The 13,603-nt window shown below is 45.2% G+C and overlaps 1 protein-coding gene across 3 annotated transcripts in view; it reads left to right on the top strand.

The window, feature by feature from the left end:
• Positions 1-13,603, top strand: part of GCGR (glucagon receptor) — a 91,169-nt gene that overhangs the window by 45,620 nt on the left and 31,946 nt on the right. For all 3 annotated transcript variants that reach the window (XM_040330821.1, XM_040330824.1, XM_040330823.1), the window contains exons 3-5: positions 1,833-1,929; positions 5,123-5,230; positions 9,405-9,520. In XM_040330821.1, coding sequence (XP_040186755.1) covers positions 1,833-1,929; positions 5,123-5,230; positions 9,405-9,520 — 321 coding nt within the window. The remainder of the gene's footprint in view (positions 1-1,832; positions 1,930-5,122; positions 5,231-9,404; positions 9,521-13,603) is intronic.

Here is a 13,603-nt window from a genome sequence, read left to right as displayed (position 1 = left end):
AAAAAAAAAATTTTTTTTTTTAGATGCCTTCAAAGTGTTGTTGCTAGGCAGAATAGTTAATCTTCCCTCTTCCTGCACCTAGGTGCTTAAGCTTCCTAACCTACACCGCACAGACTCCTGGGAATGTAGTGGGTGTAACTTTCCAGGAGTCTGTGCACTCCCCAGTCTCAAAGAATCATGTGACTTGGACAGCACAGGTGCTGAAACCTGATCTGACACTGCTTGTGCAGCACTGAGCATGTGCGAGATCTGCAAGGCTGAAATCCAGGAAGTCATACAGTCTGGCTTTATGATGCCCACACTTAAGATGGCCCCAGTCAATTTCTATTTTATAAAGTGTCTAAATGCTGTAACAACCTAACAAAACGGAGCTTAGTTTACAGACTAACTTTACTAGAATACATTAAGCTTGTGTATTACAGGGGTATTTCTATTTAAAAAGTGAAATTGTGGCCGGAACTCCGCTTTAAATTCCACCTCCGCCACCCCCTCCTGTCCAGGTTTTGAGGGTTGGCAAGGAAGGATTGCGGTTTACTTATCATCTGCCCACCATTGACAGGTTGCCAACCCCAGGATTAGGGTGTGCCCTGGCACACGCCTCTGGGAGACAGTGCCATGAACACTGGACAGCCAAAATGATATTACCGTCAGAGGTGGTTTCTACACTTGATGTACCAGGCATAAGACCCGGGCACAAGTGACAGCTTTTGGAATAGAGTTGCCAGCCCATAGCAGAAAGTGCCTGAACAAGGGCCTTCAAGCAGGATCACCAGGGATCATTTTAAGGTGAAATGAAGATATAAAAGAATTGAAAACAACATGTTAAAGTTTATATGAGATTTTATTGATTTGGGTTTAGCTCCATGAGTGAGTATTCAAATCCTTGCATAAACCCACCATTAATAGGTGCTCATTAAGTTCCACTTTCTTGAAGTGATGAATATTGCCTAGATTCACATACCTTGCCGCAACTTTGCGGCGGCGTAGCTTAAGGCATTTAGGCTACGCCGCCGTAAGTTAGCAAGGCAAGTACATGTTTCACAATGTACTTACCTGCCAAGTTACGGCGGCGTAACCTAAAGCGGGCGGGCGTAAGGGCGCCGAATTCAAATGTGTGTAAGGGGGGCGTGTTTTATGTTAATAAGGCTTGACCTTACATTTTTTAAGTTTTATTATTACTGCGCATGCGCCGGGTGCCTACATTTCCCAGTGTGCATTGCGGCTAAGTACGCCGCAAGGGCCTATTGATTTTGACGTGGACGTAAACGACGTAAATCCTGATTCACGGACGACTTACGCAAACGACGTAAAAAATTCGAATTTCGAACGGCGGCCATACTTAACATTACTATTCCATTAGGGCTAAGCTCTAACTTTAGGCGGCCTATCTTTAACGTAAACGGCGTAAAAGTACTGCGTCGGCCGGGCGTACGTTCGTGAATCGGCGTATCTACTCATTTACATATTCTACGCCGACCGCAATGGAAGCGCCACCTAGCGGCCATCCGAAATATTGCAATCTAAGATAGGACGGCGCAAGCCGTCGTATCTTAGATATGTTTAAGCGTATCTCTGTTTGAGCATACACTTAAACATAAGTCGGCGTAGATTCTGAGTTAGGTCGGCTTATCTACTGATAAGCCGGCCTAACTCTTACTGAATCTACCTATATAGTTCTCCTTGATTGTGGTTGTTGCCTGGTTCCTCTTTGGTGAAAAGATCTCGCATGTCAGCTGATGATGGTCAATTGATATTACGGACGATGATTAACCTTTGCATAACACCCCTTTTCTCTGTGTCCATGGCTTGATTTTCATGTCTTCTATGATCAGGCTGCCTCTGCTCAGATGATGAATTACCTGCGTGACAGCTGGAAGAAATACGCCATGGAGTGCCATGACAAGATGCTAAGGGAGCCCCTTTCATCAGGTAAAAGCTCTAGTCTTATCGGATCACAAATGCTTATTATAAGGCCTCATACACACTAGACCAGGGGTCTCAAACTGGCGGCCCTACAGCTTTTGCAAAAACTACAAGTCCCATCACGCCTCCTGCCTGTGGGAGTCACGCTTGTAACGGTCAGCCTTGCAATGCCTCCTGGGACTTGTAGTTTCGCAACAGCTGGAGGGACACCAGTTTGAGACCCCCGCACTAGACCTTTTTAACACTGCCCCTAATGCCGCGTACACACAAGCATTTTTCGGCATTAAAAAAACAAAGTTTTAAAAAAAAATGTAATTTAACCACTTAAGCCCCGGACCAATATGCAGCTAAATGCCCAGAGGTGTTTTTACAATTTGGCACTGCGCTGCTTTAACTGGTAATTGCGCGGTCATGCAATGTTGTACCGAAACAAAATTTGCGTCCTTTTTTTCCCACAAATAGAGCTTTCTTTTGGTGGTATTTGATCACCTCTGCGGTTTTAATTTTTTGCGCTATAAACAATAATAGAGCTTTCTTTTGGTGGTATTTGATCACCTCTGCGGTTTTAATTTTTTGCGCTATAAACAATAATAAAGCGACAATTTTGAAAAAAATTCAATATTTTTTTACTTTTTTCTATAATAAATATCCCCCAAAAATATATAAAAAAACATTTTTTTTTTCCTCAGTTTAGGCCGATACGTATTCTTCTACCTATTTTTGGTAAAAAAAATCGCAATAAGCGTTTATCGGTTGGTTTGCGCAAAATTTATAACGTTTACAAAATAGGGGATAGTTTTATTGCATTTTTATAAATTATTTTTGTTTTACTACTAATGGCGGCGATCAGCGATTTTTTTTTCGTGACTGCGACATTATGGCGGACACTTCGGACAATTTTGACACATTTTTGGGACCATTGTCATTTTCACAGCAAAAAATGTATTTAAATTGCATTGTTTACTGTGAAAATGACAGTTGCAGTTTGGGAGTTAACCACAGGGGGAGCTGAAGGGGTTATGTTTCACCTAGTGTGTGTTTACAACTGTAGGGGGGTGTGGCTGTAGGACTGACGTCATCGATTGTGTCTTCCTATAAAAGGGATGACACGATAGATGCGCCGCCACAGTGAAGCACGGGGAAGCCGTGTTTACATACGGCTTTCCCCGTTCTTCAGCTCCGGGGAGCGATCGCGACGGAGTGGCTAGAAACGAATAGCCACGCCCTCATCCCGGATCGCTCCCCGAGGGAACCCGACCACCGCATGTATCGGGGGGGGGGGGGGTCCCGATTGGACCCCCGACCCACGTCTAGGCAGCGACGTGCGGGCACGTCGTTCTGCCTGTCCGTGCTATTCTGCCGACGTATATGTACATGCGGCGGTCGTAGGCGGTTAAAATGATGGTATGTGGGCTTCACATCATTTTTCGGGTTCTGAAAAACGACAATTTTTTTTTTTTTTACGAACATGCTGCATTTTTTAACGACTTTTTAAATTATGTCGTTTTTCGGGTTGTAAAAAATGATCGTGTGTGGGCTAAAACGACGTTAAAAACTTGCGCATGCTCAGAAGCAAGTTATGAGACGGGAGCGCTCGTTCTGGTAAAACTACCGTCCGTAATGGAGTAAGCACATTCATCACGCTGTAACAGACAGAAAAGCGCGAATCGTCTTTTACTAACACGGAATCGGATAAAAGGGTGGCGCCGTCCGAATGGAACTTCCCCTTTATAGTGCCGTCGTACGTGTTGTACGTCACCGCGCTTTGCTAGAGCATTTTTTTTTAAACGATGGTGTGTGGGCGACGCCGTTTTAATGATGAAGTTGGAAAAAACAACGTTTTTTTCTACATGCCGAAAAACTTTGGGTTTTTTTTCATGCCGAAAAATTATCGTGTGTACGCGGCATCAGGGTGCCTTGCTTTTTTTTTTTTTCTCTAAACATCCCTGCATATTAGAACGGAAAAAAAAAATAACCCTACTACAAGTGTGTCGAAGGAGCAGCGGTGTATTTGCTGGAAGGTGTGGAGTGCTTTACTGATCCTGTAAGAGTGGGGGGGGGGGGGGGCCAGAGGAGACAGTGGTGACTGACAGTCACCAGCCCTCTGCTCAGGAAGCTCTGAGAACTGAGCTATCAACGGTGTTTGATTGGTTCTTAGTCTAAAGCCTCATACACACGATCAGACTTCCATCGGACTTTTCCATTGATTTTGGTCCGAAGGGCGTTGGTCGTGAACTTGTTCTGCATACACAAGGCCCAACATTTTCAGCCAACATTCACCAAACCACGTGGTTTTTCAGCTCTTTACCGCCACCCTTTGGTCAACTTCTGCTATTGTTGTCTGATGTTTAGCATTGGTTTCGAGCATGCGTGTTTCTACTTTGGATTTTAGTTGGACGGACTTGTGTACCCACGATCGGATAATCCGATGCGACAGATTTATTGCCAGACAGTTGGTGAGCATGAACGGCCAACAATTGTCTGATGGAGCATACACACGGTCGGATTATCCGACACAATACGTCCATCAGACAATTATGGCCATACAATTGGATCGTGTGTATGGGCATGAATGTGTATGGAAAAAAAGGGGGGGGGTTTGCATCAGGGCCCCTGGGGACCTCCGGACCTCTAAAAAATATTGGCCCTTTAATAAAAAACTAAATAAAAATATATTTAAAAAAATATATTTTTTTTATAAAAAATAAATACAAAAAGGGGGGGTTGCCCTGTGGGCCTCCCGGTTGGCATCCGGGCCCCTGGGGACCTCTGGGCCCCTTACAGGTGTACTGCCTGTACCCCCCTGATGGCGGCCGTGCATGGCCATCCTGGGACAGCTTAGTAAAACGCTTGACTGGTCTGGAAAATCTGGGACAGTTGGCATGTATGATTTAATGCCAGATTTTTTTTGGGGGCCCCCTATGCACCTGGGGCTCCTGGGCAGTGCCCATGCATTAAGACAGCCCTGGTTACTACAAAATATGGTGCCCATCTGGTGGTATGGTGCTTCACCTTTTTGGTATCCGTTTCCTTGCAGATTACAGGATTCCAAGGGCTTAAACCATTTCAAACTCCGGCTTCCAAATTTTGCTAGATCCTTAGGTCAGCGACGCTGTCCCTTCTCTAATGCTTCGAAGCTGATGTTCTGAAGTTCTCTTTATAAAGATCGATCTCTAATCTGTGCATTTTGATTTTCCAGGGCTGGTCTGTAACCGGACATTTGATAATTTTGCTTGCTGGCCCGATGCTCCGCCCAACACAACAATCAACATCTCATGCCCTTGGTACCTACCCTGGTATAATAAAGGTAAACCATTTTCATTATATATTTTGTGTGTTGTTAAAAGTGACACAAGCATTGTTTTTTTATTTTTTGCCAAGTGTTTGTTACCCTAGCATATAAAATTCCTGATCTGCGCCTGCTGTACCATGTATGAGAAATTATCCTATTTTTTATTTTATCTTTTGTGAAGTTATCACTCTTCATACAGCACAATATTGGATGGTTCTAGGACTTTTGTGTTGGAAATAACACAGATTTTTTATTTTCTCTTTGACTTCCTGGCTTTTTTAAAGTGATGACTGATTTAATTTTTGCACTATAGCACTTTTAGGTAGATTCACAGAGAAAGTCTTAAACTTGCGGCGGCATAGCTTAGCGTGTTTAGGCTACGCCGCCGTAAGTTAGCTAGACAAGTACATGATTCTCAATGTACTTGCCTGCTAATATACGGCGGCGTAGCCTAAAGCGGGCGGGCGTAAGGGCGCCGAATTCAAATGTGTTGGAGGGGGGCGTGTTTTATGGTAATGACAAAAATATTCCGATTGCACACCTTCCGGCAAAATGGCCAAGTAGTAAAAGGGTGCTGAAACGATCACCGGCTGGGAACCGGAAAGCAAATCATATATATATATATTCGCCAGCACACCAGGGATCATCTTAAAAAAACGTCCAAAGATTTAATGCATATCTATTGATCCAAAAGAGCAACGTTTCGAGGCCACGCAGGACCTCTTCGTATCTTTTGCCTGACGAAGAGGTCCTGCGTGGCCTCGAAAAGTTGCTCTTTTGGATCAATAGATATGCATTAAATCTTTGGACGTTTTTTTAAGATGATCCCTGGTGTGCTGGCGAATATATATATATTTTATGGTAATGAGGCTTGACCTCACGTTTTTTAGGTTCTTTTTCTAATGCGCATGCGCCGGGCGCCTACATTTCCCAGTGTGCATTGCGGCTAAGTACGCCGCACGGGCCTATTGATTTCGACGTGGACGTAAACGACGTAAATCCCGATTCGCAGACGACTTACGCAAACGACGTAAAAAATTCGAATCTCGCGGCGGGAACGGCGGCCATACTTTAACATTGTTATTCCACCTAATAGATGGAACAACTTTAGGCCTGCTAATGCCTTACGGAAACGGCGTAAAACTACTGCGGCGGACAGGCGTACGTTCGTGAATCGGCGTATCAACTCATTTACATATTCTACGCCAACCGCAATGGAAGCGCCACCTAGCGGCCATCCGAAAAATTGCAACCTAAGATAGGATGGCGCAAGCCGTCTTATCTTAGATATGTTTAAGCGTATCTCTGTTTGAGCATACGCTTAAATATAGGTCGGCGTAGATTCTGAGTTAGGTCGGCTTATCTACTGATAAGTCGGCCTAACTCTTACTGAATCTACCTATTTGTTTCTGAATTTTTTGCACATTATACTGTTTTAGATAGGTTACATTTGCACTTTGATATCATACAATGAAATATCACGTGGGCGGCATGAATTTAGTATAAAGGGTTGGTCAGATGAGCGCTGCTCGTTTCTCAATACCCCATATGTGGCCAATAAATACAATAGCGTAGAATTTTTTATTTTATTTTTGCTGTACCTGTATACACACAATAAATGAGAAAACATAACCTCCTGCTGTACATATATTCACAAGATTAGTAGGTAGAGCCCTACCCAGTGCAACTTTGTTTAGTGCAACCCACAACAAAAAATGTAGATGATTGGTGGTGTGATAAGGAAACAATCCTAGCTACTCAACATATTTACTTGGTTCAATATCAATCAACAGTAATGGTGAAATTTGCCTCAGCCGTGACAAAATTAATCCTTGCAGTCCTGCATTAAGCACAATAGTAAAAAAGACAGTACATTCTCTTTTTGGCTAACTGTGGGAACATCCTCTCCGAAGAGGTGACCCCCCCCCCCCCACACAATAAAGCAAACTGCACTCCAGCGTTCACGTAGATGGGTCCTCCATAAACTGACACCCAGGGGGCAAACTCTTGCCATGTTATCTTCCAGAGCCAAAACAAAATAGACAATACATTGGGCCAGATCCACAAAAACGGTCGTATTTTTAGGCGGGCGTAGCGCATCTCAGATATACTACGCCGCCGCAACTTAGAGCGTAGTTTCCTTATCCAGAAACAATTTGCGCCGTAAGTTACGGCGGCGTAGCGTAAATGTGCCGGCGTAACCCCGCGTAATTCAAAGCAGGCTTGGAGCGGGCGTTTTGTATGTTAATCTGGTTTGACCCCACGTATATGACGTTTATGGGGGTATCCCAGTGCGCATGCTCGAAATCATGTCGCAAATAGTCAATGCTTTCGACGTGAACGTAATTTACGCAAAGCCCTATTCACGAACGTTTTACGCAAACAACGTAATCGACGGAAAATACGACGCTGTCCCGACGTCCATACCTAACATTGTGTACGCCTCATAGAAGCAGGGGTAACGTTACGCCGAAAAAAGCCTTACGTAAACGACGTATAAAAATGCGCCGGGCGGACGTTCATTTGAGGATCGGCATATCTAGCTAATTTGCATACTCTACGCGGAAATCAACGGAAGCGCCACCTAGCGGCCAGCGTAAATATGCACCGAAGATCCGACGGCGTACTAAGACGTATGTCAGTCGGATCTAGCCCACATTCAGTCGTATCTTGTTTTGTGGATACAAAACAAAGATACGACAGCGCATCGTAGAACTTACGCGGCGTATCAATAGATACGCCGCCGTAAGTTCTTTGTGGATCTGGCCCTATCTGTCTAACTACCTTGGAAATATACATGGGCTCTCAGTCAAAGCAACAGCAGCTTTAGAGTCCCTTTTTTTTTTTTTTTTTTTTTCTTCTAAAACGGAGACTCAGACGGGCTTCAGTGGTAGTAAAGGCACACACGCTCAGGAGACCCTCTCTTCTCTGGAGTGTAAAGCCTTGTACACACGATCGGAATTGTGTGTTGACAGACTGTTGGCCGAAAATCTGACCATTTGTACACTCCATCGGACAATTGTTGTCGGGTTTTCCCGCAGACAAATGTTGGATGGCAGGCTTTAAAATTCTCACCAAACATAATGACATTAGCAGAAGGCGTCCAAAGGGTGGCGCTTAAGAGCTGAAAAACCACATAGTATGTCTAAGTACATCACTACATTCGTGTTTGATGGCCGACAATTGTGTGTCGTTTGTATGCAAGACAAAATCCAGGCTTGCGCCTTTTGGACGAAAGTCTGACGCTTTGTCTGCAGAAAATCCGATTGTGTGTACAAGGCTTAACTTTGCCCTTCACTAAACGGATCCTTCCCTCCTGGGTGCTAGCTGTATATCTTGACAAAGTGTCTATGATGAGCACATGCCTTGCCAAAGTGTCCAAGGTGAGCACACGCCTTGGCAAAGTGTCCAAGGTGAGCACACGCCTTGGCAAAGTGTCCAAGGTGAGCACACGCCTTGGCAAAGTGTCCACGGTGAGCACACGCCCTGGCAAAGTGTCCACGGTGAGCACACGCCCTGGCAAAGTGTCCAGGGTGAGCACACGCCATGGCAAAGTGTCCAAGGTGAGCACACGCCCTGGCAAAGTGTCCACGGTGAGCACACGCCTTGGCAAAGTGTCCACGGTGAGCACACGCCCTGGCAAAGTGTCCACGGTGAGCACACGCCCTGGCAAAGTGTCCACGGTGAGCACACGCCATGGCAAAGTGTCCACGGTGAGCACACGCACTGGCAAAGTGTCCATGGTGAGCACACGCACTGGCAAAGTGTCCATGGTGAGCACACGCACTGGCAAAGTGTCCATGGTGATCACACGCCTTGGCAAAGTGTCCATGGTGAGCACACGCCTTGGCAAAGTGTCCATGGTGAGCACACGCCTTGGCAAAGTGTCCATGGTGAGCACACGCCTTGGCAAAGTGTCCATGGTGAGCACACGCCTTGGCAAAGTGTCCAAGGTGAGCACACGCCTTGGCAAAGTGTCCAAGGTGAGCACACGCCTTGGCAAAGTGTCCATGGTGAGCACACGCCTTGGCAAAGTGTCCATGGTGAGCACACGCCTTGGCAAAGTGTCCATGGTGAGCACAGCTGGTTATTCAGTTTATCAGCGTCTTCATAAAATTGTAAAATATCAGTATTGGGTGGTCTAACTTTTTAAGTTCTTCTGTACAATAACAAGTGTGTCCCTTCTCAGTGCAGCATGGCTTCGTGTACAAGCACTGCGGTCCCGATGGGCAATGGGTGGAGTCATCGAACCGTCAAAATGAAACCCTTGAATGTCAGCGGGACTTGGAGGACCTGAAAGCTGAGGTAATTACATTTCATAATTGGGTAAAATCGAGGAGTAACTGGCTGCCAGCCTGATGGACAACCAGTTCAAAGGCTTCTAGTATCCATGTTTGCAGAGCATTATGGGAAAGAACCGAGAAATATTATCACCATGGTTATTGACCCAGATCCACTGGCAGGACCAACAGGTAAAACCGTTGCAGAAAAACAAAAACTGATGATTAGTTTTGCCGTTCGTTCCACTTTAATTATTGCCTAGTAGGGTTGAACATCTTGGCAAATACCATGCTTGAATGAATGTCTAAAAACAAGCCTGTATTTGAGTCTTAGTTTCACAGCAATGTGCTTGGGTATAAAGTTGTTTGAGGATCTATTACTGCCAGACACCATGAAAACCCTTAAAAACCTGGGCACCTGCAGGGTGCAAATTCTGGCTTTTGCAAAATGTGCTGCTGAAGAGCATTCTCCAACACATCCCACAATGCGATGCAATGCCTCAATAATCTATGTTCCATCTTGATTTGTGCTAGGTGGCATATGCTGCTATTGGATGGTAGGACGATCTAGTTGGGCGCTTTACTGTTTTCTGTTGCAGCAAGCTATTGGTTAGTGGAAACCTCCATATGGGCACTTTACCATTGGCTGCTGAGGTACCCTATTTAATAGTGGGAGATCAGATTGAGTACCTTTCTATTGACTGTTGGAGCAACCTGTTAAATAGTGGGGAGAGCCAATTGGGTACCTTTTCTATTGGCTGCTAGGGCATCTTATTGGATAGTAGGAGGATCCAATTGGGCATCTCTTTATTGGCTGCTGAGGCACCCTATTGGATAGTAGGAGGATCCAATTGGGCATCTCTCTATTGAATGCTAAGGCACCATATAGAATAATATGAGGATCCAATTGGGAACCTTTCTATTGGCTGTTGGAGCAACTTATTGGATAGTGGGGTAATCCAATCCTGCACCTCTGTATTGGGTGCTGAGACACCCTATTGGATAATGAAAAGATCCAGTTGGGCACCTTGCCTTTGGCTGCTGGGGCATCCTATTGGATAGTAGGTGGATCAAATTTGGCACCTGTCAGGACTGGGCTCTCAGCCCCCCCCCTCTCAGTGCTCAGGGTGGTCAGCTGTTGGTTAATTGCCAGTACTCATCGTTCCACAGTGGCTCACCTGGTGATCATTTCCTGGTCATCAGTCCAGCTTACAGCCAAGCCCCTTCTGGCTATTTAAACTGCCTGGTTCATTTCTTCCGTGCCTTCGCCTTGCTCAAACATATCTGGAGACTCTCTGTTGTCCTGTTGAAGACTTGCCTGGCTGACATCCCTTCTGGTTTCTGATCCTATCTGCAGCCTCCGACTACGCTGATCTCTGGCTTCCTGATATACTGGCTTGTTCTGACTACCCACTCTGGTTACCGTACCCTGGCTATGTTTTGACTACGTTTACTATTTGTACCATTTTTACCATTAAAAAGGTGTGAATTTTACTGCGTTTTGTGAATTTATGGCCTTTGGCTACTGTCCGGAACCATGAATTAGACAGAGACAGAAAATGCAGTAAAAATCACACCTGTTAATATAATGGTAAAAATTGTACATATAGTAAACGTAGTCAAAACATAGCCAGGATACGGTAGCCAGAGCGGGTAGTCAGAACAAGCCAGTAAATCAGAAAGTCAGAGATCAGTGTAGTTGGAGGAAGCAGACAGGATAAAAAAACAGACATCAACCAGGCAAGTCTTCAACAGGAACGCAACAGAGATTCTCCAGATATGTTTGACCAAGGCGAAGGCACGGAAGAAATGAACCATGCAGTTTAAATGATCACCAGGTGTTGGCATGATGTTACGAACACTGTAGTTAGCTTTAGGTCGTGTAAATGCTGATCAGGATGCCTTTGCGGCTCTGCACTTTGTTTTTAATTTGGTTTTAAGTATTTGGTCATCTGATTTTCACTGTGCAGGGCTGAATTGTTTGCACTCTCTTTATTATCTTATTTTACGACCATGTTTGTGCATGTTTTTGGATCTTTAACATGTCTACTTGCTGTTTGTGGTGATTGTTACCTGTATTTGTCTTTTTTGCCATAATAAAGGACTGAATTTAAAAAAAAATGATCACCAGGTCACCAGGTGAGCCACTGTGGAACGTTGAGTACTGGCAATTAACCGCCAACTGAGCACTGAGATGGGAGGGCTTAGAGCCCAGCCCTGACAGCGCCTCTCTAATGGCTGCTGAGGTACCCTTTTGGATAGTGAGAAGATCCAATTGGGCACCGTTCTATTGGCTTCTGAAGCACCCTATTGAATAGTATGAGGATTCAACTAGGCACCTTTTTTTTTGGCAGCTGGAGCAACATATTGGATAGTGATGTGATCCAATCAGGCACTTCTCTATTGGCTGTTGAGGCACACTATTGGATAATGGTATAATCCAACTGGGCACCTCCCTATTGGATGCTGAGGCACACTATTGGATAGTAAAAGGATCCAGTTGGGAACCATTCTATTGGATGCTGGGGTACTCTATTGGATACTAGAATGATTCAATTGGTTACCTCTCTATTGGCAGTTGAGGGACCCTACTGGATAGTGGGAAGATCCAATTGTGCACCTTTCTATTGGCTGCTGGAGCAACCTTTTGGATAGTGGGGAGATCCAATTGAGCATCTCTCTATTGGCTGCTGAGGCACCATGTTGGATAGCGGTATAATCCAACTGGACACCTCTCTATTGGATGCTGAGGCACACCATTGGATGGTAAAAGGATCTAGTTGGGAACCATTCTATTGAATGCTGGGGTACTCTATTGGATAGCAGAAGGATTGAATTGGGTACCTCTCTATTGGCAGCTGAGGGACCCTGCTGGATAGTGGGAAGATCCAATTGTGCACCTTTCTATTGGCTGCTGGATCAACCTTTTGGATAGTGGGGAGATCCAATTGAGCATCTCTTTATTGGGTGCCGAAGCACACTATTGAATAGTTGGAGGGCAGGAAGATTAGGATCTAGAATCTAGATCTGTGGTGTCGCCTGGCCAGCAGAAGATCCAAGGGCCAGGTTTGGTACAGGAACATCATGGCAACTGTAAGAAAATAGGAGCTTCAGGGGTTGAAAATGTCACCTTGCGCATGGCGTGCAAAGAAATGTTTGATGGCCAGCACTCATTTGTAAAAGCTCAAGTAGCACAGAGGATATATTTCCCCTTGCCGCCATTGCCAGCACTCTCTTAAGTCTATGGCATATAAGATAAGAATGCCATTGTTTTTATGTAGCGCACGTAATTGGGAACACAATTTTTGTTTAAACAGTTACGTCAGGCCCAGTGAACCTCATTGGTGTCGGACTCCGTTGAAGAACGATTGTTGGTGCCGGGCTTTGCAGACTGCCAGGGCCTCGTAGTCATTGTAGCCCCCCCGTTCCCGATAAGGTGTCTCATTGTTCCTTTATCTGGCAGTTCCTGAAGGGTGGTGGGATTTGTGCCATTGAAATTCCTCAGCTCATTCCCACCCGTGGGTCTCAGGTTTTGGCCCTTTTTCTGCCAAAGCTGCAAGCGTTTGAGTTGTTACTTCCTGCCGCCGTGGTCGATCCAGAAGACGCGGCTATAAACAAGTCATTTGTTCAAATTCCTGGCTGTATACGTTTTGTGGATTGCAGTTTTATATACAGGTATGCCAAAGCCAGAGCATTTATAGAACAACTTGATTTATTTAAACTGATTTTCTACGTCTTCAATTCATAATTCAGTGGGGGCTGTCAAGATAGAAACCCAGAAGATGCAAGCACTGGGGTAGATTCAGGTAGCAATTACGCCTGCGTATCCATAGATACGCAGCGTAATTGCCAAGTAGCGCCGGCGTATCGACTTTCTGTATTCAGAAAGCGCGATACGCCGACTGTAGCCTAAGATATGACTGGCATAAGGCTCTTATGCCGTCGTATCTTAGGCTGCATTCTTACAAAGGCCGCTAGGTGTCGTTCCCGTAGTGGTCAGCGTAGAGTATGCAAATTGCATACTCGCGCCGATTCACAAACGTACGCGCGCCCGGCGTTCGAGTTTTACGTCGTTTGCGCTCGTCGATTTCTGCGTAAGGCTGCTCCT

This window comes from Rana temporaria, chromosome 12 (assembly GCF_905171775.1).
Source record: "Rana temporaria chromosome 12, aRanTem1.1, whole genome shotgun sequence".
Taxonomy (NCBI): domain Eukaryota; kingdom Metazoa; phylum Chordata; class Amphibia; order Anura; family Ranidae; genus Rana; species Rana temporaria.
Note: the sequence above shows the minus strand (reverse complement) of the source record. Positions and strands in the feature narration are given on the sequence as shown.